The 23,102-nt window shown below is 40.4% G+C and overlaps 1 protein-coding gene across 4 annotated transcripts; it reads right to left on the bottom strand.

Annotated features, from left to right (window-relative positions):
- Positions 1–227: 227 nt before the first annotated feature.
- On the bottom strand, positions 228–21,937 carry LOC106892846 (carbohydrate sulfotransferase 9-like). Of its 4 annotated transcripts, XM_014950389.1 has the most exons (5): positions 21,873–21,937; positions 19,362–19,582; positions 6,779–6,889; positions 4,235–4,382; positions 228–3,794 (listed from the first exon to the last, which is right to left on the bottom strand). In XM_014950389.1, the coding sequence occupies exons 4-5, from the start codon at positions 4,326–4,328 to the stop codon at positions 2,944–2,946; spliced, it is 945 nt and encodes a 314-aa protein (XP_014805875.1). In that variant the 5' UTR covers positions 4,329–4,382; positions 6,779–6,889; positions 19,362–19,582; positions 21,873–21,937; the 3' UTR covers positions 228–2,943. The 4 variants fall into 4 exon arrangements, with proteins under 4 accessions (XP_014805875.1, XP_014805877.1, XP_014805878.1 ...); XM_014950391.1 differs by lacking the exons at positions 19,362–19,582; positions 21,873–21,937 and adding an exon at positions 19,150–19,187; XM_014950392.1 differs by lacking the exons at positions 19,362–19,582; positions 21,873–21,937 and adding an exon at positions 15,164–15,228.
- Positions 21,938–23,102: the final 1,165 nt, after the last annotated feature.

Raw genomic sequence — 23,102 nt, 5'->3', positions numbered from 1 at the left:
TTGTTTCTCTTCCTTTCCCTACTTAGCTCCATCTTTTCTCCACCCTGGAGCACTCATTACTGTTTGCTAATTCTGTCAATTCTTTAAAAGTCCTGTGAGACAGCTTTATATTAATGTACCAAAGCAGAGCCAAAGAGCTTGTGGCCTATGTTATGATTTGATGGAACAGCTCCGAGTTTTGTTTTTTTTTTTAAACGGATGTTGTTGAGAAGGATGAACAAATAGATTAGTGTGTTAACTCATTACAGTTTATTACAGTAATTAGAAATGCAACATAGCAATAGTCAAATCACAGGCATATAACAATAAATCAGAAGATTATGAGAGTAATTTTAATCCACCTCAGGGCTTGAGCCTCCACTGCCTCCACCCCTACTCCAAACAGCAAGCACCCACTTTCCTCCCAGGAAAACATCACCCAGAGTTAGCACTCAAAGGAAAGAAGCTCTACTGAGGGGTTCTTCTCTAGGCAAAGACAGGAGGGAGGCTGGCTTAGCTTAGAGTCTTTTCTCAGGACACTATGCTTGTAGGGAAGACAGAACAAGAAATCTCCCTCCCAGGCCATGAAGAGATAGTCATCATTTTCATCATAAAGTCTACAGGTGTCTTGCAGTTCTTGTGGGCTGACTGGGACAAAGCCTAGAGCCTTCATCAACTATTATTATATTACAATATCAAGAATGAAATAACAGTAAGCCCTTTCATTGGTGAACTTCCAATGGCATCCAGTGTAATCAGCCTTGGGATTCACCTGAGGAATAAACAAGGTGGCACAGTCCCAACTGTACCAGGCAATGGGCAGTCGCTCACACAATAGGAAGGATCATAGACCAGAGTTTTCCACAAGCATTGCTGCCTGACAGTTATTGCTAAAAAATACAGCCAACTCAATACAAGTACTAAAGATCTTGCAAGACTCAACTTTGAGCTTAGCCCAAACTTCCATGCCCACCTCTGCTAGCTGTGAAAGCTTTTTACAACATAACAGTGAGTCACCATCATTTTCATTAACTCTGAAACCCATTGCAGAACTCATGCACACTCCTGCAACACTGCACAGCAACTCCTGGGTGTGGGCGAGTGTTAGGGAGTATTCTCAAGCTCATAGAAATGGAAATGCAGTAAACTGGGTTGAACATTAGAAGATGCCTGCAGGGGAATGTTGCAAGACCCTTTATAAGGTAATGTCTGGTTTTTCTGTTTTCCATCAGACATCAACCCGTTATTCTCATTTTGTTAGCATTGGTAATGCACAACTTACACCATTCCTGGGTGACACTGCTTCCTAAACTGTTGTTACATGTCACATATGCACACACATGCCCTCTGCAGTTTTTTGGTTGAGACCCACACCAGCTAAGAAGCATTACAGCACCCAGTGGTTCCGCGCAATGTGCTACTTACAATTTCCTACAGGCAAATGTCAAATCTGAGAGTCCATCGTGAATAGTTACAGATACTTTTCTGCATCAATAGATAGACAATCTTCTGTTACTGACTAGTGCTTGTGATGAACGAATAAGCCACCCGTTTCCTGTCACCACTGTAGGAAGAATACGTGATCTTGTGTGAAAGAGGAAATTAGAATAGAAAGCCACTCATATCTAACAGCAAGAAACTGAAAGGGAGTGTTAAGACTAGAGTGCTGATAGCAAAGACACCTATCAAACTCTGTCAGCAGCATTTCTTCAGTTTTCCTAGGATGCCTAATGGTGCAAGAAAATTAAAGTATCTTTGCTGAAGCTTATAGATCTGGTGGGATCTATCACGTAGAAGCAAGTTATAAAGCAAATCTTATTCCCCTTTTCCTCTGCATGATCTGGCTAAGAATGTAGGGGAAGCACGTACCTGGAAATAGCTCTCATTCAGGAAAGACAGAGAGAGAGATCCCTCTACATAGCCTTAAATTTGATGGGAGTAATTTCCAGCTTCCTACAATTTATTTGCATTCAATCTCCTGTGAATTGAGAAAGCAACATGTAGGACACATCTATTACCTGAAATTACCTGCCTCCACCCAAGTCCCAAGTACCATACTCAAGAATGTCCTAAGGGCTCATAGGCTCCAGGCAGGCACAAATGGAGAAAGCCCAAACATTGTTCCTGCTGTGATGACTGGCCAGTCAGTTGACTCAGTGATAAGGGTCACCTTTCCACTGAGATTTTAGGTCCTGCACCACCCCAATTGTACCATTGTACCTCTAACTATCTCTCTAAAAAAAAGATACATTTTTCAGACCTCCATTTTTAAATCAGACCGTAATACTCACAAAGGTGGTGAAAAGAGTTCGCAAAGTCACCATGAATACTGGACCTGCTCATCAGAAGATTTTGAAGGATATAAGGGAAATCCTGGCTGGATTGCTGCCAACTATACTGCTTGAGGGACAAGGCTGGTGGGCTGTGGTGAGAGCACTGCCAGAGGGGAATATAATCAGGCATTAATTTCTGTGTAATGCAGCTTCAAGCATCTCAAGTTATTTGTTCCTTTCCTACAGGATTCATGACCGAGGCCCTTGCAGACTAGGAGTGGTTTGACTCTAAAGCAGATGATTTATTGCTTCGTATGTCTTTTCCTAATAAAAGAATAAAATAATTTACATTTTAAAATGGTGTTTTAAAATATTCACTGTGAAAAACAAGACTCTTCATCCTTCCCCTATCCTTTACCAACAGACCAAAATCTATTATTTATGAACAGTCTTCATGAAACAAACATATATCATTAATGATCAACATGAAGAAAATAACTTCATATAGATAAAAAACTGTACACAACAACAGATCTGGCAGGGATTTGTTATAAGAATGCTTAGGATGATAAAGCATGTCTCCAAACACCAGTAAAATCTCAGGAGCAGTCACCAACCCACCTACCAAGCACCTGTGAGGACAAGTTCAGCTCATTTTGTACAGAAGAAACTGTTCTTTGTTTTACCTATGTTAGTCATTCAGGGAAAAATACTCCTCATATTTCATAGTATAGTTGAACAAGACAAAATCCATGTGATACAATTTATTTATCTTCTCAATTTGTTCTGAGTTCAATTGTCTGAGATACTCCAAGGTGATATAACCATTAGTTCGTTTCTCTGAGCCATACCTCTTCAAGCTGGGGTAGTGCAGGTTCTCTGGTGCTCCAATGACCTTCAGAACATGCTCAGAATCTAACCCAAGAGTTTCATACTTACCCAGAACATCATAGTGAATGTTGCAAGGATCACAGAGCAGATACATTGGTTTCCAGTGAATGTCAAGACTATCTGGTGGTTTTGCTAAAACGAAGTTGACAAACTCCTGGAAACTCACTTTTCCAGAAGAGTTTTTGTTTTTCCTGAACATTGCCCTAATCTGATTAGCAACAGTGTCACTGTAGTATGGCTCAGAGTGCAGAAGTTTGTCTCTGTAAGCTGAAACCAGTCGTTCAAAGGGATGTCTAGTGAACATCACTTTGGTGTAATTTTTCAGAAAATCCTGTTGTTTGGCAGGAGGGTAAGACGCCAGCCTTCTGATCGCTGAAGTTTGGTGGATGAAGTCATGCTCAATTTCAGAAGCTTCTGCATGCGTGTTTGCTTGGAGAAGAAAAATAGTTCTCTTCCAGTTGGAGCAGCCTACCTTGGGTACCTCACAGTAGATAAAATTATGATTGTGCTCCACAAAGAGCTGGCTTGCAACATGAGAATCCAATTGGTTTCTTACTTTAAGAAGGTTGTTCTTCAGGCAGAGAGAAGCCAGTGTGGTTTTGCGATCGTTTTGAATTGCCCCCCAATCTTCACTGCAAACAGGAAAATCACCTGTAACCGAGGTTATTGAAGAAATTTAAACCACTAGTGTGAACCTTATATAAGTCTTTCTTTGTTACAATCATAGTACTCATGCATAGTACTGCATACAAAAACTAATGAAGATGTTAAAATCAATTTTTTCTTTACTGGCACTGGACTCCACTATGGCAAACACACAACAAACTATCCTACTTAGTGAAAAGTGTATTAAAATGAAAACTTTCAACATGTTAGCAATATTACTCTAAAAATTATGGACATGTCAACTGTTTTTTGTAGTGCTCTTCCTCTCATAGGCTGCTAAGATAGATATCACAGCCACAGGGCCTTGGATATTTTCATAGTATTGTTTATCCTTAGACTCCATAGTTACTTTCCAATACATTTGGGAAAGCTTTCCCTGGTTCTAGATAGCATTAAGTCAGTCTGTCAGTAAATTGTTTACTCACCTGCTAGGCTCTTTTGTTTCCTATAGAAAAACCCCAAAAGAAATATCCCAAAAAAAAAATTTGGGAGAAGGAAAAGTAACGCTTTCTGATTCATATTATTTTCACAGGAAGCAGGATGAAGTGATCTCTAAAGTAGAAATCTGCCTTTCTGTCAAAAAAGAAAGATAATACAGGTTAGATTTTGTATGACTGATATAAGGAAGATTACATGGTATTCTCTTACAGAATTTACAATAACAGAAAGAACTTTCAAGCCCTATAAAAAGAGACTTTACTTAATAACTAAAAATTCTCCTATGAAAAAGAGTCACCACAATCATGCTGTTAAACCAGACAAATAGACCAGACAAATAATATGACCATTTCAAAGCATTACAAATTCTCCCCCTTTCTCAGAACAATGAACTGCATATGAGCAAATACTCCTCCTCTCTCATTTAAAGCTGGTATTCCTGCAGAGCAAACTTATCTATCCCTTCATATTCTGTAACAATAGACTCATTTAGGATTACCAAGATGTATTTTTATTTAAATAACCTTACTTCTTGCTGTTTGGGAGTACAAAGTTTTCCATAACCTGCAACAGGTCTACCTGCAAGCCTATGATGCATTCAGAATGAGATTCTTCCCATCTCTTGCCCTGAAGCTGTCCACTTTTTACAAATAAATTAATATTTGCTGCAGAAGAAACTCTTCCATATTCTGGCAGAGAATCCTAACTACTAACGATAGATTAATTCTCCCATTCTCTGTTTCCCAAAGAGACTGCAGTGTGTACGTGTTTGCTGCCATTGCTGCTGCACCGTGAGCTGCAAAAGGGTTCACTGTGGCAGAAAACAGATAAAAGCAACAGAGGAAACAACAGAAAAGAAGATGTTCCATTTTCACAGACAAAAGGAGAGAAGGCCAATGCAGTCCAACACTCAAAGCATTTCCTCTCCTGCGCTCACTCATTCTGTCCCCTTGCGGTTCCTGGAGAGAGAACTCTCTATGTCCTCTGTGCAATCCTACTGTGTTACCCCCATTAGAAAGCTCTTCATCAGTGTGCTTTTCATTACTTCTTATTTGAAGTAGCAAAATTAAGTTCAAAACCACAACTCCTGGCAAACATAACATTCTATTTCTGTCCCATAAAGTCTGCACCATCAAAAAAGTTAAGCAACACTGTCTTCCTTTTCCACTTTTGATTTTTCACAGAATCATAGAATGGTTAGAGTTGGAATGGACTTTAAAGATCATCTAGTTCCAACCCCACTGCCCTGGGCAGGGACACCTCCCACCAGACCAGGTTGCTTAAAGCCTCATCCAGCCTGGCCTTGAACCCCTCCAGGGATGGGGCTGCCACAGCTTCTCTGGGCAACCTGGTTCCAGTGTCTCACCACCCTCACAGGAAAGAATTTCTTCCTAATACCTAATCTACATCTCCCCTCTTTCAGTTTAAAACCATTCCCCCTCATCCTGTTGCTACACTCCCTGATAAAGAGTCCCTCTCCATCTCTCCTGTAGCCCCCCTGGCTACAGGTATTGGAACTGGAAGGTCTCTCTGGAGCCTTCTCTTCTCCAGGCTGAACAACCCCAAGTCTCTCAGCCTGTCTTCGCAGGAGAGGTGCTCCAGCCTCAGATCACCTTTGTGGCCCTTTGCCAGACCTGTTCCAACAGGTCCATGTCCTTCCTGTGCTGAGGGCCCCAAAGCTGGATGCAGTACTCCAGGTGGAGTCTCACCAGAGTAGAGTAGAGGGGTAGGAGCACCTCCCTCAACCTGCTGCCCATGCTGCTTTTGATGCAGCCACACTTCTTTTGATATACCCTGAACTTACTGGCAATAAAAAAAAAAAATCACTGCCTGGATTTTTTTAGGATCTAACCTCAACTTTTTGTTTTGTTTTGTTTTTTATGAAGATACATCAGGACCACTCTGGAAGTCATTTCTCGTGCCCCCTCTCCCCTCCCAGTGTGAATATACCTAAACCCCAGCGGCCATAAAGGAAACTGGTTTCCTATGTTTTCTGAGGCAGCAGTAGAGGCAGCACTAGTTAAATTGCTGAAAATGTACTTGCACACAAGCCTTCTTCCTTTCAAGGCTGGCAGGTCATTATTATATCTCACATCTTTACCATCTTTATCTTCAAACTCATACAGTTAACAGCATTACTAATTATTAAATCTCTCTTAGGGTAGGCATGACCTGAGAAATGGAGAGGGATGACTGTTCACTATCTCTGACTTGTAACCATCATTATGAACAAATCTGCAGTCACATACATTAACTGTTTTATATTTAACATTTCTACATAATTATACATCATTTTTATACATATATTTATATGTATAAAGTATAATAGTTATACATATTTATACATAATATACAACAATTATACATAACATTTATATTAAACTGCTACAATACTAATTCAAAAAAATGCAGTACTTTTACACACAATGACATGTCTGGACCCCTTGGAAAATTTCAAAGTGCAGACTGGCTGTAATAGCTAAAACCATCCATCAGCAAATGAGGCCAACATGACAATTCAGAGAAGCTACCTGAAGGTGAAGTCCAAAGCTGCCTTCTGAAGATGTTTTCTGATGAGACACCGCAATATGGAGTTCCATGTACTGCACAGTCTCCAATGATGAAAATCACCTAAGAGCAACCTGAAGAATAGGAGGAAAGAAAATTCTGAGAGACATTTTTTCAGAAGAGGGACACAAGTCACCTGAAAAATGAAAAAGGGAGACAAAAATCCAAAACAAAAAAAACATCTTTGTATTACATTCAGTGTCAGTAGATCAAACTTGTTCTTCTATTTCTTCACTTATGTCTGTTCAAGATATTTGTAGCTGTGTTGTCTATTTTAGAAGTAATGAATTAATACTTCTATTTGCATTTTACCTCATCCTACCTTGACTTAAGTGTGATTTAATGTGACTGGGTAACTACAAGGCATTCCTCAGTCAAGGTGTGGCAAGTTTATTAACACAACAACTCCATAATGAATAGCTGTAGCCAAAGGGAAGCAGAAATGGGCTCCCACAGGCAAGGTGGAAAGACAGTGGCATAGGACTCAAAAAAAGGCAGAAATGTCTTCTAGTGAAAAGTGACACAGCAAGGAGTCAGAGATCTAAACGTCTCTTTGGAACTAACATATCCCCAAAGGGAGGAGAAAATACTAAAAACTAAATACAGGGCATTAATCTGCTTTGTTCTTTTTACACGTAATTGTGGGGTTTTGTAGGCTTTTTGTTTGGGTCTTTTTACTTTTAATGAAGTATAAAATCTTCTAGATAAAAGTCTTACACCATGCTGTCGGTTTTTGCTTGTTCTTCAGATCACATCACTATAGATTAACCATACATACCTATGGCTTAATATTTTCAGCTTTGCATATCATACTGGATTCTACAGATTTCATCAGAAATCATTTTACGTCTCTTTCTTGGACATTACTAAACAGTAAACCAGAATGATCTTTGTAGAATCCTTTCTTGCAGAACGCTTTCAGAAGCATTTGTATCAAGTGATGAAATTTTTTGAGGCCTGTCATTTAACTAGTGTTTAATTCCTTCAATGTGTGTTGAGCTGGTTTGATAGCTTTCTAGCTTCTTAGCCAAAACATGCTGCAGTATCAAGTCAAATGCTTTATACAATTTCAAATCCACTACATCCATGATATTACCTTAATCAACCAAACCCAAACAAAAATAGGAAGTCTGTTCTGTTTGGTGAGATCCATTTTCTATAATGTAATGCGAAGTTTCTATGAGAGAGTAACCAGAGCAACTGCTCAATCCAGGAGTGGTAGCAAATGGGTAACAGATTATTAGCAAAAGCAATGCAAATTATCTCATGTGGATGCAAGAAGGGGAAAAGCCCTGAAGCCCTCATAAACTGAGAAACATTGATTAAATTCTCATAACAAACCCAAAAAAAGTTGTATCACATTGTTCATGTCTTTGTTCCTAAGTTTGCTGCCCATAAAATGGTCTTTCCACCCTTCTGTTTCCTTCAAGAAATTTATGACAATTTTCTGCTTGTACTTACTTTCAACATCCCCCTTTTCTATATGCTATACTGAGTATGGAGGAGTGGCTGGCAACCTACATGCACATCTCCTGTATGTCAGGCTAGATCATTTGACCCAGTAGAGGTCTCTGTTTCAATGATGAGATTGTACTTCCCCAGGGGTCTCACAAAAATGTCATATGCCTGAGTTATCAGACTTTTTCCTGTTAAATTGCTTTCCTTTGGTTCCTTTGTCTCATACTTGCTTTCCATTTTGTAACACCAGACCTTATACAACCATCCCATGTGTCTGTTAGCGGTCTTGATTCTCACTGTTTGTACCATATGCAGCCACACCACAACCACACACACTTAGCCAACCACCAATTTGGGGTTTGGAATGAGTTCCTTTTCTCCTGACCAGAGCAAGGTCTGATATAGGATCAGCAATATTCTTTCAATTAAGAAATATTTAGACAGTGCAAAGATGTTTTAATGATAAAGTCATGTGAGTACATGATCTAGCACATCACACTCAGATTGAAGTTCTCCCTCCTGCCATGCAGGTTTGTTCCTAACACAGGCACTGAAGAAATAGACTGCGTTGCCTTTAACAGGTCATCGCTGGGTCATTGTTCTGTCCTTGAACTGCTAAAACAATGATTCATAACAGAGCATTCCCTAACGCTTCTCCTGGAACTACTGAACCATTGCAACTGAAAAATCTGCAGTTTTTAAAGAAGCATTAAAAAAAAAAAACCAGTCTAAAAAAACCACTATTTTGATACTTTTATAAACAATTAGAAGTCCTATAACTGGAAATGTTGAATAATGTTATGTCTTCATGGATGGCAGCTATTACTCATGTACAGAAATACATGTACACACACTCGCACGTGTGTGTGTATATATACACACTTCTGAACTATATGGATTTGTACATATATATACACACAGCCATGTAGTTCAGAAACACATTAATATCAGTTACGCTGGCACGTTATTTGCTCGAAGTAAACTAAGTAGGTTGATAAGGATTTACGGTCTCCTGGTGATAAACTTACAAAGGTGTGTCTCAAGCTCATTTTTTGCAAAGATAGATCTTGGTCACAGCTGAAAACACGGGGTGATCTTCTGCACCCTACCTAATGATAAGTGGGACTTTCCAGATTAAAAGAATGAAATTATAACAATACTTATGTGTGTTCCTGATACATTTGAAGCCAGAAGTAAAAAAAGGTACCAGTAGGGTAGCCCAGTGGAAGGTAGTGAAAAATCTCTGGAAACAGATAACATTCTCAGTGGCTGAGCCACATTCTACACTTAAGTCTTGTTAATCCCTTCAAAAAGACAACTACAAATACATACATACTGATATGTACATGAGTACATAGAAGGTGAGGAGGTGATGACGTGTAAAAAACCCCCAGGAACAGCCAGAATAAGAAATGAACAGGAAAAACAAGCTTTGCCGGATACAATTCTGAGTGTCCTGTTCTAACAGGCTGAATTGTGCCTTTAGAAGCAAGACCCTTGCTCACCCAAATCTGCAGCATCCTTGTTCTTGCACAACTCACTACAGATGGACAGGAGGGAGGGAGATCCCAGATACTGGAGTCTCTGCAGGCAGGCCTGTCTGCTCCATGAAGTGGAAAATCATTAGTGGATTAGGAATCTCCAGCAGGCTGCAGACAGCCAAGGGCTAGAAGAACTATTGATCTGGATCATTTTCCCACCAAGAGCCAGGGTCTGACATCATCTCACTTGCAGCTGCAAGGGCCGAAATGGTGTTATACGAAAACGAGTGCAAGTTGAGGAGGGAGACAATATATTAGCTAGACTGGGGGCTACTGAAGAAGAGACTGACAGGGGTGTCCTACAGAATAGCACACTTTACAGCCATGAGGTGGGTACAAAGTCATAATTTCCAACACAGGTGCAAGCTAAAATTCTTGTTCCTTGCATTGGTCATCTCAGCCCTTCGTTACTGCATCAGATTTCTTTCTGGTCTCAGCATCTGCAGTGTTACCTTCCTCGTTGCCACCATTAAACCACTTGATATTCTCATTACACCACCTTCTTCTGCCTGTCTTTTAGTCTCCTCCGCTATTTCATCCCATGTCATCTGCCTGTCTTGCCTTCCAAGGTTTTTCTTTACTTGTCATTTCTCGTGCAGTATTAAAAGCTCAACAACTTTACTTTCTGATCAGCCACATTGCTATCCCCTGCTACCATTAGACCTTGCTAACAAATAGTCAGATGAAGCACCGTGCAGTATTAAAAGCTCAACAACTTTACTTTCTGATCAGCCACATTGCTATCCCCTGCTACCATTAGACCTTGCTAACAAACAAATAGTCAGATGAAGCACGTGATTGGGAAAAGCCAGCATGGATTCACCAAAGGCAAATCATGCCTGAGAAACCTGATTGCCTTCTATGACACAGTAATCTGCTTGGATGATGTGGGGCAAGGAGTGGGCATTGTCTACTTGGATTGCTTCAAGGCTTTCAACATGGTTCCCTACAGCCTCCTCCTAGAGAAACTGAAGTGTTACAGTCTGGACAAGCAGGCTGTGCAGTGGGTGAGGAACTGGCAAACAGGCCACTGGCTCTTCAAACTGGCAACCTGTCATAAGTGGGGTTCCCCAGGGATCAATATTGAGACCAATGCTGTTTAATATCTTCATAAGTGATCTAGATGATGGGATCAAACGTGCCCTGATGAAGTTTGAGAGATAACAAACTGCGTGGGCAAGCAGAAGGGAGAGACACCCTGCAGGAAGGCTGGAAGAGTGGGCTAACAAGGACATTTTGAAGTTCAACAAGGATAAGTGTAAGGTCTTACACCTGGGAAAACACAATCCAGGAGTGCTGGAATACACGGTCTTACACCTGGGAAAACATAATCCAGGAGTGCTGGAATACATATGGCTGGGGAGCAGCTATGTGGAAAGGGACCTGGGGGTCCTGGTGGACAACAAGCTCAATATGAGTGAAGAGTGTGCTGCTGCAGCAAAAAAAGGCAATAGGATGCTGGGTTGCATCTACAAGGGTATCACCAGAAGAGATAAAGAAGTCATTATCCCACTCTACTCAGCTCTTGTCAGGCCAAACCTGGAATACTGTGTTCAGTTTTGGTCCCTGCTATACAAAATAGATGTGGAGAGGCTGGAAAGCGCCCAGAGAAGGGCCACCAAGATGATCAAAGGACTGAGAAGCCTGACGTATGAGGAAAGACTGAGAGAATTTGGTTTGTTCAGTCTTGAGAAAAGACTGCTCAAGGGAGACCTTATCACAATGTTCCAGTATTTAAAGGGTGGCTACAAAGAAGAAGGAGACTACCTTTTTACAAGAAGTCACATGGAGAAAACAAGGGCTAAGGGATACAAGTTAATCCTGGGGAGATTCCAATTGGACACAAGTGGAAAATTTTTCATAATGAGAACAATCAGCCATTGGCATAATCTCCCCAAGGAAGTGGTGGCTTCCCCAACATTGAGCACTTTTAAGATTCAGCCAGACAGGGTGCTGGGCCATCTTGTCTAGACCATGCTTTTGCCAAGAAAGGTTGGACCAGATGATCCTTGAAGTCCCTTCGAATCTCGTATTCTGTGGTTCTATGAAATAGCTTCTGCTTTCTCCTCTGCAGCCCTCCCTTTTTGGAAGAAGTTTCTGAAGCACCTACAGGACTATTGCATTTTTCACCTAAAATCACTCCTTAAAATCCTCCTTTTCAGGGATGCCAACACCAGTTAGGCTGCCAGTGTGCTAAATCCGTTACCAACCAGCCCACAAAAGAGCAAGTGAAAGGAAGAGCCAATTTGGGGATGAAAAGAACCAAAGTGAGGAGGAAAAAAAAAAAGAGTACATTGGAAAAGGCAGCACAGAGCCTGACACAAAAACTCCCAGAGAGGCAGGGAGCAGCAACCTGAGGAAAAGTGGCGAGGCAGGGGCCATGGGAAATGGAAAGGCTGTGTAGCCTGCTCAAACGATGCTGTGGGAAAGGGAGGTTGAGAATGGGAGTGGAAAAGATGCAAAGTAGAATTCAGTGAAGTAAAGATGGAGAAGAACAAATTCAAGGGAATGAGTAGAGAAAGAAATATGCAAAACAATCCAATAAATTGCCACAAATGTTTAAAGAGGAATGAGATTAAATGCACTGCAGTCACATACACTGGAACCCAGCCCTTAATATGTGATCAAAATTGACTCTGTTTTCATTCCTGTAATTGTAGCCAGAAAGGCCACAAGCTTTTGATTTTTTAAGTATGGCCACTTCCCATCAATATTGTCAGGGAGCAGTGAGGGACATCTCTTCCCTTCGGGATGGGGAGCTGGGACCACATGGCAACCACATGGCCAGTGTGGCAGGGGCCTCACCAGCCTTGTCGCATCTCCACTGCCCCTGAGTGGTGAAGACTTGGAGATGGTGGCCATGTTCAGCCAAGCCACCAGATCATCAGGTAGAGCCACGACAACATCGGTTCATGGGTGACCCCAGCTCGGTGGGGCCGTGGGGAGCTGGAGACCGGCACTGCTATGGAATCAGTGGGGCAGCAACTGATGGCCCCAGGCTGCTGAGCTGGGGTCCTGGGCAGGTTGGAGGAAGTCCCAAGCCAAGGACAGTCAGTGCCCTGTTAATGCTCTTGGTGACTGACAGAAAAGATGAGAACAAAGACCCCCCCCTCTGCTTTGTTACCTGGTAACAGGCTATGGGGCCTTCTTATCTAAACTCTTAATTCAAAAGCCCATGCATGTATCCACTGTCACTTAAACCAGTGCAAAACCAGTCATGGGAGAGGAATCTCCACCACTTTTTCGTTTAGGGAATCTAGATAAGCCTAAGAAACTTGAAAAGGAGGAAGAAAGAGAGAAAAGGGAGTATGGAAGAAAAGTTTAGAAAGTGATGCATACTTATCATGGTGGCAATGAATGACCTCCTCCCAGGCTGGTTTCAAGGGAATGAGGCCTCATAAAATCCCTCTGCTTTCCTCATTATATTGATATCTAGGTTTCTGGGTTCTTTTCCGTCTTGCAGTTCCCTTCCACATTTCTCTTCCCAGTTACTGTCAGTAATAGCAATGGCATCCTTGCCATTCAGGTCTACATACCTTGTCTCAAGCCTAGATCCTCCCTGTGTAAACTTGATGCATTCATTCCTGCCATTGCACACCATGTAGCATAGCAAGAACTGTCTGTATCAGTCCCGGTTGCTTAGCACAGAGCCCTGAGGGAACCTCCAGGCTGCTTTTCATCTCATTACATCCTTCTTGCATTCCTTCCAGTATTGGTTATCTGCCATAACTGATAACAGCCACGATCTCTCTTCCTTTTTTTACAGTCCAGTGCCTCTGGAGTGTAAAATGTCCCTGCTTCAACTATTTTCCTTTTTGCTCCCATCTCCTCCAGCTTCTTGTACCATTCTAATCCAGCTTTTGACCCTCACTTTTCTGGATCCAACTCTTTTTTGTCCAAAACCATACCTGTAATCTCATTCCCCCCAACTCTTTCTTTTTGATACTCCTCCGAAAACCCCTGTACAGGAATGATGTACAAGCCCTTACACTGGTGTTTTCGTGACTGCTCTTTTACAGAAATAACCTCCCTGTGTGAAATATCCTGACACTTGCTGACAAAACCGTGTGTATGCATTCCTCTCTCTTCCTACATGAATCTAGGCCCGTTTTGCCTTTCCTTTCTGGTTCCTCTGTATTGCAGGACAAGCTGTTCAGCAGAAACGTTATGTTTAACAAAGTCTTTTTTTAGAAACAGGTTTTACATCATACTATGGCACAGCAGTATCAAGCATTCAGAATTTAGGAAATAGTACCATCAAAGTGTCGCATGAGCTAAATCATAGACAGCATAAGATGAACTATCTGCTGGCTTTTGCCAGCAGAGTCTTGAAACTAAAGACCTGACTTTTCAGGGTATTTAACGTCACAGTACACTCTAAGTTCAGTATAGTCTTGCCGATTCACTTACAAATATGAACACTAAAAGGGTCTGCAAATCTGTTTTCCAGACCCTGCTCAAGTACCCAGAAAAAGGACAATGGATAGTCAATGAGAGTCCCTGAAAAGCTGGGTGCCCCACACCCCATGGGAATACTGTGGCAGACAAAGAACCCAAATTCTCATCCTAAGTCCGCTTGCCTGACTCACTGCACACCTTCCCTCATCTGCTGTAGATAGGGATCCTACTGCACAGCCCTAGCACATCTCAATAGCATGTCCATGCTGTGAACTGTGTCGAGTTGTATGCAGTATCTTGCTGCTTTAAAACTAAGTGTGGAAAAACTACCAAAAAATGTATTACTGTGGCATCATAACAACGAGCAAAAAAATCACTCAGTGGTGAATCATTTAGCTTCCTTGACTGATCTTATGGTACTCATTCTAATGGAATAGTCAATAATGGCAATGGGTTTTTATCTTCTGAACAAACCCAGCATCAACAAGAATGAGACCCGAGCTTGTCAGACTTGCCTGCTGACAGCAACAAAACGGCAAGACTCAGGCATGTGGACATTCCTGGCACTGGAGAAGAACGGTTCCTAGCAGAGCTTGTCCCTGCTTCCCCTGCTCCCACCATCAGCACAGCCTGCCCAAAGTCTTCCACTTCTCCCACCTCCTACCTCCGATCCCACCTCCTTGCACCCCACTTCCCAGCAACTCTCCAACACTGAGTTCCTCTCCTGGACATATATTTGCAAGGGCACCAGAGCTTTTCCCTCAACCCCATACCCCAGGTGTGACCCCTTATTCCCCAGTCCCGGCCAGCAAATCCCTCAGACAAAATTTTAACCCAGTCTCCAGCCAGCAAATCCTCACCTGACCTCCAAAAGCCATCCTCATATCATTCCCAGTGAGCTTGCCCAGCAAATCCTGTTTTCCAGCTTCCCAAATGCCCTTCAGATCTCACCCTGATTCCACTGTTCTGTCTTCCCCATGCACGAGCCAGCTCTTCGCTGGCTCCCACTGCCAGACTCCTCCCTTAGTCTCCTCAGTCAGCTTCACAGCCCCCAACATCAACCACACTTCCGAGCTCAGCTCATCAGATCTGTCTCTCCTTCTTCTTCCAAGCCTCCCACACAGCCCCACCGCTTCTCGCTCTCAGCTCTGCACTCAGCTCATCCCAGGCTCTGCATTTCAGCTCGAGCTATTTTAATGTCTCCTGAACTATACTGACACATGTTCCTTTCCTTTCCCTCCCACATCGATTTTCACACTACTCATCGAGGCACAGTTTCTTCCTGCTGATTTCATTCTTTGAATCTATTTTGTCAGTGATCCCCCCCAACACTTTTCCCCAAAAAATCTTGCTCATGCTTGCCTTGTTATTTAAAACATGTGGTTTACTCCCCTGTGCCACCTCAGTCCAGCAGAGGTTTCACTGAGAAAATACAAGAGGAATCCCTTTAACCTCATTTTTCAAATGCTTTTTCCAAAGCCTGCAATGTACCTGAAGTTCTTAGAGGAAAGGTCACCAGAACCATTTAAGATGAGAAAAAAGAGCACAGTTTGCAAAAATGCATAAAAAGCTATAAACTATTTTTGCTTAAAGGCTTATAAAAATTACCTTGTGGCAGATATCTAGCATGGAAAATTTCTGCTTAAAAACACTTGAAATTTGACAAAATCCTATGCAGCTACAAACTGTGTTGAAATGAGAAGAGTCAGGGTGCGTATCACCCTTAGCAAAGCCACAAAGTGAATAAAAGCCTCTGTCTCCTCATTTCAGGCACCAGAATCCTCATAGCATCAACTTTTCAGCTGTATGTTAAACTCCCTTGTTCTTAACTGAGGAGAGCTATAGCAATGAAAAATAGACTGCCAAAAAAACCATCTGTAGATTCACTTCATCATGGTGCGATTTCAAAAGCTAAATAATGTCTCAGTTTATTTCTTGAGAGATTGGATGGCAGTATCTAAATATATACCCGAAAAAAAACCCACAACCAAACAACTCTGACAAAGAAATCTCTCTTTGTGGAGATTTGACTGCACTATGAAAATCATGGGAATATGAAAAGCTACTCACAATCCAATTTTACTCACCAATCAGACAACCTCAGTGAAGACTTCCCATTCCTCTGTGCGATGGTAAATTGAAAATAAAGATTCAGACAAAGAAAGATCCATCCAAAAAGACACATTATTTTAATTTTATGCCTAGGTCTGCAAAGGAAATAGGGGACAGATTTTTGTCCTCTCCTTAGCTGGACTTCAAGGCTGGGCAAAGTGCTTCTGCATCTACGCAGATGCTTTCCCGGGAGAGCATATGAAACCCTCACTATACATAGTATTTGTCTTTGTTTTAATTAAATGCCCAGCTAAAAGATTGGAGTGTTTCCCTGTGAATGTTTAGGTGAGCATCTCCAGTTTTACATTACAAAGCAATGTGCTGTGTCTGGCTCTGGGTGTAATGAGCAGCATTTAACCACTCCCTGTGTATGGTCTAGAGGCAGCAGTCAGAGCCTGCCAAGCGCTTCAACAGCAGCCTGCCAAGAGGCTGCCTGCTAAGCAACCAAAAAGGAGGATGGTTAGGAATATGAGGGCAAAGGTAATTTGTTTGAAAGATAATGTATTTTGTTTTTAGATGAGGAACAAGAGGAAAGATCAATACTAACCCAATGGACTCTACATAAGAGGACTCCAGGAAACCCTGGGAACTGGAAGGTAAGTTCTCATGGGAAACACGGCTAAAGCAGAAGGAATTCAGTGAAGCTGGCAGTTCCTTAAAGAAATTATGTTTAGGGTACAAACACAAACAATCCCACACAGTAGGAGGATAGGAAGTATGGTCAGAGATCAACTTGGCTAAGCAACGTGGTCTTCAATGACCTGAAACACAAGAAGGAAATGTACAGAAAGTGGAAACCAGGTCAAACTCCTAAGGACAAGCATGAAAGAATAGTACAAGATGCTCAAACAAAGTCAGAAAGGATAAAGCACAAATTTAACTGAAAAAAGCAATGATCATAAGGGACAGCAAGAAAACAAATCGGTAAGGAAAAGAAAACCCTAGTGATAGCTCACTTGCAATAGGCTGGCGTACATTTTCCATCACTCTTCATAAAGGATGATCTGCAATTCCATGCCTAATAGCTGAACTCAGCAAGAAAAAATCCACCTAAATCGGGAAATAGGTCTGCGAATAATTTGGAAATACTGCAGTTCACCTCATCCTCAAGTATGCCTCTAGAGCACGTCTCCAGAAGAGCTCTCTGTTGGTCATTGACTAAGTCTACTGACTATATGTCATTGGTACTAAGACTCCCTGGGCTGTGACAGGAACCTACACCTCTGCACAAATATAGATGGCTATTTTATAGGCAGCTAAAGTTAGGTGAAATGAGTCCTATCCATAGTGATAGATGAGCCTGTGGAAGTGCACAAGAAGATACTTTGAGAACAGAGTGAAACAAGCTCAGAGCTGTTCGCTTCCTCTGAAAACTCTCGGAAGTTGTGTGAGAAATGTGTGAAGAGGTGAACACCTTTAAAAAGCCAAGAAATGAGGAAGAGACCAATTCTGGAAAAATACTAGAATAAATGAAAAAAAAAATTATTTAGAGAAGGTTAGAGAGAGTTATAAAAGCTAATAGCCAACATGCCAAAAATATAAAGCAATATAATTTCTGTAACAGGGCAACAAGTCTCATAAGTAGAGAAGCAACAGGTCATGAAACATGTTTTAATTTCAGTAGTGTTATTGATATTAACTCAAAACATTTTCAAAAGTGAATTAAAGTGAAACTTCTTCAGGGAGAGTACAAAACTTCCTACGGAAAAAATAATCCACAGACTAAGATTAGCTTTCAATTATTCATTATCAAACTCAAAAAATACAATCAGTGAGATTCTTGCTGGGTCTGTTCTGAGCCAGGTAATGTCCCAAGTCATTAATGTCTTGGATAAAGGAGCAACCCTTCAACCTTGTAGATAACAATAAGCCCAGATGAACAGCAAACACATTGCATGATACATTAAATTCAGAATGCTCTTGACAAATAAGAGAAATTATCTGTAGGAGAAAACACATTGCAATGCAGTTGTGTTTACAAGTATGAGGTTCTGACGCAGAAAAATAGTTTGTAGGGATGCAGGATTGGCAATGACCAATCAGGCAGCAATTCTGCCAAAAAAGGGCTAAGGGAGGTAGGAATCAGTCACAAGCTATACATGAGTGAGTATTGTTATACCATATGTGTACAAGAATGCACACTGCATTTTAGGAAGATAAACTGTTTTGCTTGTACAATACACTAAGGAACACCTCCTATTGTATGTCTGGCTAGCACAGAAACCAGTGGCACTGTGCCCTGTTCAAGCAAAACTGTTCAAAGAGAAGGTAGAACAACTGGAGAGAGTCCAGAGAAGAGCTGCGAAAATGATCAGTTGTCTGGAAAAAAAAAAACAGAAGAAGAAAGACTGAAAGAATTGGCGTTGCTCAGTCTAAAGAAGAGAAGTGTTTTCTCCTACAGATAATTTCTCTTATTTGTCAAGAACACTCTGAATTTAATGTATCATGCAGAAGGGCAAGCTTCAGTAGAGAAGAGTATTTCTCTAGAAGACCCCATTAGGAATCTTCAGGAAAGAGACAGTCACATTTCTGACATTTGGAAAAGCATTGCACAACCATCAAATATTTGGAAGATAGCAGTCCTTTCGCCACAACTCTTTACATCTCCTACAAGAGCTAAAAGGATGTAGAGTAGGAAAAAACCTGGCATCATGCCAGTCTCGGCAGTGGTAAATCCTGTAGTGGCTTCACTAGTTCTGAGTTACTATCCTGAAAAAACAAACTGGCTTTGTATAATTTAGCATGAAAACTTAGATAAATGTCACTTCTCTAGAGAGGTAAGATGAAGCTTCTGAATTATGCAACAGGATGAACCACGGACTTACAGAAAAGGAGACTGGAAAAGACTTCAAGACCTCCTCTTGTGGATTCTGAAGCTCCAAGAGAGACCCTACTGTACCTTGGAAATGAAAAAGTATTTCACTACCTTTACTGTTAATAAGATTTTCTTAATACAGAACATAGACTTCAATGTCATAGTTTAAACCCATCACTTCATATCCACTACAGATTAAAAAAAATATTAATCCCTTCTTACCATTTTACAGGTAATTTATGTAGATGATAATTTTCTTGTGTTCAGCTGACCTTCTCTTCTTTAGACTGAACAATGCCAATTCTTTCAATCTTTCTTCTTTTATTTTTTTCCCAGACAACTGATCGTTTTCTCAGCTCTTCTCTGGACTCTCTCCAGTTGTTCTACCTTCTCTCTGAACAGTTTTGCTTGCACACGGCACAGTGCTTACCTCATGGAGAGTACTACAGGAGTCATAAAACAGAAATACTGTTATCACATATTCACTATCTTATGATTTTTCTCTGGGTAAACTTTTCAGACTTTTTTAGACTTTTCCAAAGCTGAAGGAAAGCTTTGGAAAGTGCTGGGTATTTCATCTCGAATAAGGCTGAGAAGAAAGTTGTTTGCAGGAACAAATAAACTAAAGCATTCATTTATTCTATCAGAGTTTTAAAACTTTATAAAACCAGGAAATAGACTTCAGTCTAGAGGCAATCTGTCTTCCTGCCTGAGCATAGACCTTTCAACTATAACCACATCCATGTAAACCCATCAGTGACTGAGTCCCATTGGCAAATGCCAAAAGCTACGCCCTGCCCCCATCTTCCAATGAAATTAAGTAGAAGATGTAATAAAATGTTTATCGAACTTAAAAATCCCAAGGTCCAAGCTTCAGTACATAAAGCAATAGCTATCACGAGGAAAAAGTCCAAGTCCCCGTAGATAAAAGATGTCAATAATATTTTCAGATGCAAGATAGATTTTGGAATTATTTTATAATATCAATATTCTTATAATGCTGCTAAGAAGAGATGTTAATTTAAACCATTTTAATTATTAGCAACAGTATCTAAAACTTAGCAATAATTACGATAAACCCCAGCTTTCCCACAACTTCTACTCCTCCAAAAAGAAAGGAAACAATAGCAGCATCTGGATTTAGGATACTAATGTAGCTTTGGAAAAGTATATCTGCTTGAGGCCCTGCAATGATGCCCTCTGGAAAGATCCTCACGTTTTAAATTATTGACTCTTCACTGATATTTTTTTTTCACAGATCCTATTCAGCCTAATACAGTAACAGATGTAATACAAAGAAAATATGGCTTTTAATAGCCCTTTGAACAGTTATTTAAGTAACAGGACATGGTATCATGTTGTATCATCATATTTACATCATGTACATAAAGAGATTGTACAAACATGACTAACCACACATATACCCAGCTATGACCCTGGGCTCATTCAGCACTGCAGAATGAAGAAGATGGCAGAAGCACTTTGCAAAGTCACAATTAAATAACAGTTTTAGTGATAACTCTTGCTTCCACAGAACGTAGCGATGCTTAAAAGTATAAAGCATATCTCTGTTCCACATTTACATGCTTAATCAGAAAATCTGCTAATACAGTTGACAAGAATGTCTAACCAGTGAAGCACTCCCAGTATACAGAAAGCCTGAGAGGAAAAAAACCCAAGGTGATCCTTCAGTTCAACTTTCTTTGTTTCACATTTAGAACTGACAGTAGCTTTCAAAAGGCTAAAATTTAAAAAGTATTTAAAAAAATCGTGAAATAGAAACAAAAGCTAGTAATAATCTGTATTCTCAATAAGCCTCATTCTAACACTACAAGAACTGAAATATGAAGGCAGCTTACTACTTCCAAAAGAGCATAGTAGAACTCATCCTACAGGTAAAAGTGCTCAAATCTTTGTTGTGGAAAGATTACCAAAGCAGCTTCAGGTTTTGACACATAAGAATGCAAAAGGAAAGAGTATTCTGGAAACAATCTCAGTAATTAAATGATAGTATAAGAAGGAACTTGTGCACAGTTTTGTATTCTCTGTATGTTTTCATGAATAAGAGCTCTCGCACTAGTATAAAAATAGGTTTACAACATCATATTGGTAGCTAAAAAAATTTCAGAAGTTTGAAAGGGCAAAAATTCTTGTGTCTTAAAAGGATTTTCTAGGGTTTTGCAGCTAAAACTTTTAGATATCAAAGAAGGAATTGACGGCACTAAATAAGATTGTGTCCTAGCTTTTAATCAAAGCAGAGAGAAAAAAAATATAGCAAATATCCCGTGAAGTTTAAAATAGTCTACAAATAACTTCAACATTTCTTCTTCAACTTTAAATCTATTGTTTACAAAATATTTAGCATTTTTAACGAGTTTGTGCATCTCCTTTATACTGATAATTACACACAATATTTTTCAGGTAATAGGAATTAGTCACTGGATATCTAGCTAAAATTTTGTGTATTTATGATTTTCTTTCCACTCAGTTAAGGCAATGAAAAAAACCCAAATCAATAAAACCCCTCAAAGCATTAACAACTGCAAAATTATTTCTGCATCTGAAAAGATCAATTGAAAAGCCAATTGTCATCACTAAACTTCAAGTCAGAACTCTGTATCTTTTAAAACACAGAGACTACAAATGCTTTGTATTTAATAGCAAAACACCTAGAAGAAAAAAAAAATCCTACTAATATTCTAAAAGAAATAGAAAAAAAATAAGACAAAGTACCTCTACAACATTTTCTGCTTCTGGAGCTTCCTGTCTGGATCCAGCTTTGCACAACTTGGTTGCAGTTTGCTTTCTGTTTACTTAATGCCGTAGCTCAAATAAAAAGAAGGTGTATCCTTGAATACTATACGTACAGCACAACCCATTGTTGTCTTTCTTCAACAGGACAGTTTGAATTTTTTTCCTAGCACTATTAGAACCTAGGAAAAAATTGAAGAAAATATTTGGAGTGAGCGACCTTTACCTTCATTTTTAACATCTTTGAATTTAAACATTTTCCTTCATCCATGAACTACCCCTGCACTATGCAACCTGTGAATATCTACTTCAAAAAGTGTCTAATTCAAAGCCCACAGAAGTCTGAGATGTTTCAGACCCTGATGTCAAATACATTGATTTCTACCTGTTCCGGAGTGGCGTGCAATCATTTCACTTCTACCTTGTCCGGGTGCCAAGAGCTGTTTGTTGACCTAAAGACAAACAAAAGCACATATCTGAAATATTCCAAGGGATATATGTGAAAGTGTATGCGTTGGATTCATCCTGAGATTCACATTTATTGAAGGAGAGAGAGAGGTCTAGGAAGGCAGAAAAAGGAATTCAATACCTTAATAATAGACATTTGGAAATCTTTTCCCAATATCTGTCCTTAACACTTTTGCAGCTCACTGATGATATGAAAAAAGCTGTTGAACTCTAACAAATACGTAAATAGAAAATGAGCCTACACGTAGCACCCTGTGTACTGTGACTGCACCTTTGTAATAAGGAGGAAGGGGACTGCATGAGGGAAGCTGAACTTCTCATCCTCACTCCTTACCTGCTGACACTAACAGCAAGTTGAGGTTACAAAAGCTTTAGGTCTGATTCGGGACACGGTAGCTCCCTTAGTTCTGCATCAGCAGCTCTGCCTGGGCTTGTCTTCTAATTCATTTCACACCCTCATTCATAGCTCAAAACTGAGACGCTGCAGTCTGCAACAGAGTGAGGTGTTTATTTTGGGGGATCAAAACCAGACTGCGTCACTAGAGCAGACTGTCTAAAGATGTGTATCAACAGTGCTTACCTACCCAAAGAGAAGGGCAACACCCTAAGAACAAAATCCTCAGCACGGACCTGATGTGGTCTGTTCCTGTAAAGCCTAAAAGTGGTATGATTGCTACAATACAATACAAAAGTGCAAGTGGTTTCTTGATAGAATTGCCGATTTTATACTTTCTGCAGGAATAG

This window comes from Calidris pugnax, unplaced genomic scaffold (genome assembly GCF_001431845.1).
Source record: "Calidris pugnax isolate Ruff unplaced genomic scaffold, ASM143184v1 scaffold68, whole genome shotgun sequence".
Classification (NCBI taxonomy): domain Eukaryota; kingdom Metazoa; phylum Chordata; class Aves; order Charadriiformes; family Scolopacidae; genus Calidris; species Calidris pugnax.
Note: the sequence above shows the minus strand (reverse complement) of the source record. Positions and strands in the feature narration are given on the sequence as shown.

Bases quoted from the DNA above. Each gene is read 5' to 3' on its own strand.
- LOC106892846 (XM_014950389.1), bottom strand. From the start codon at position 4,328: ATGAATCAGAAAGCGTTACTTTTCCTTCTCCCAAATTTTTTTTTTGGG. The intron at 3,795-4,234 runs GTGAGTAAACAA...CCTCGGTTACAG, and splicing joins GAAACAAAAGAGCCTAGCAG to GTGATTTTCCTGTTTGCAGT.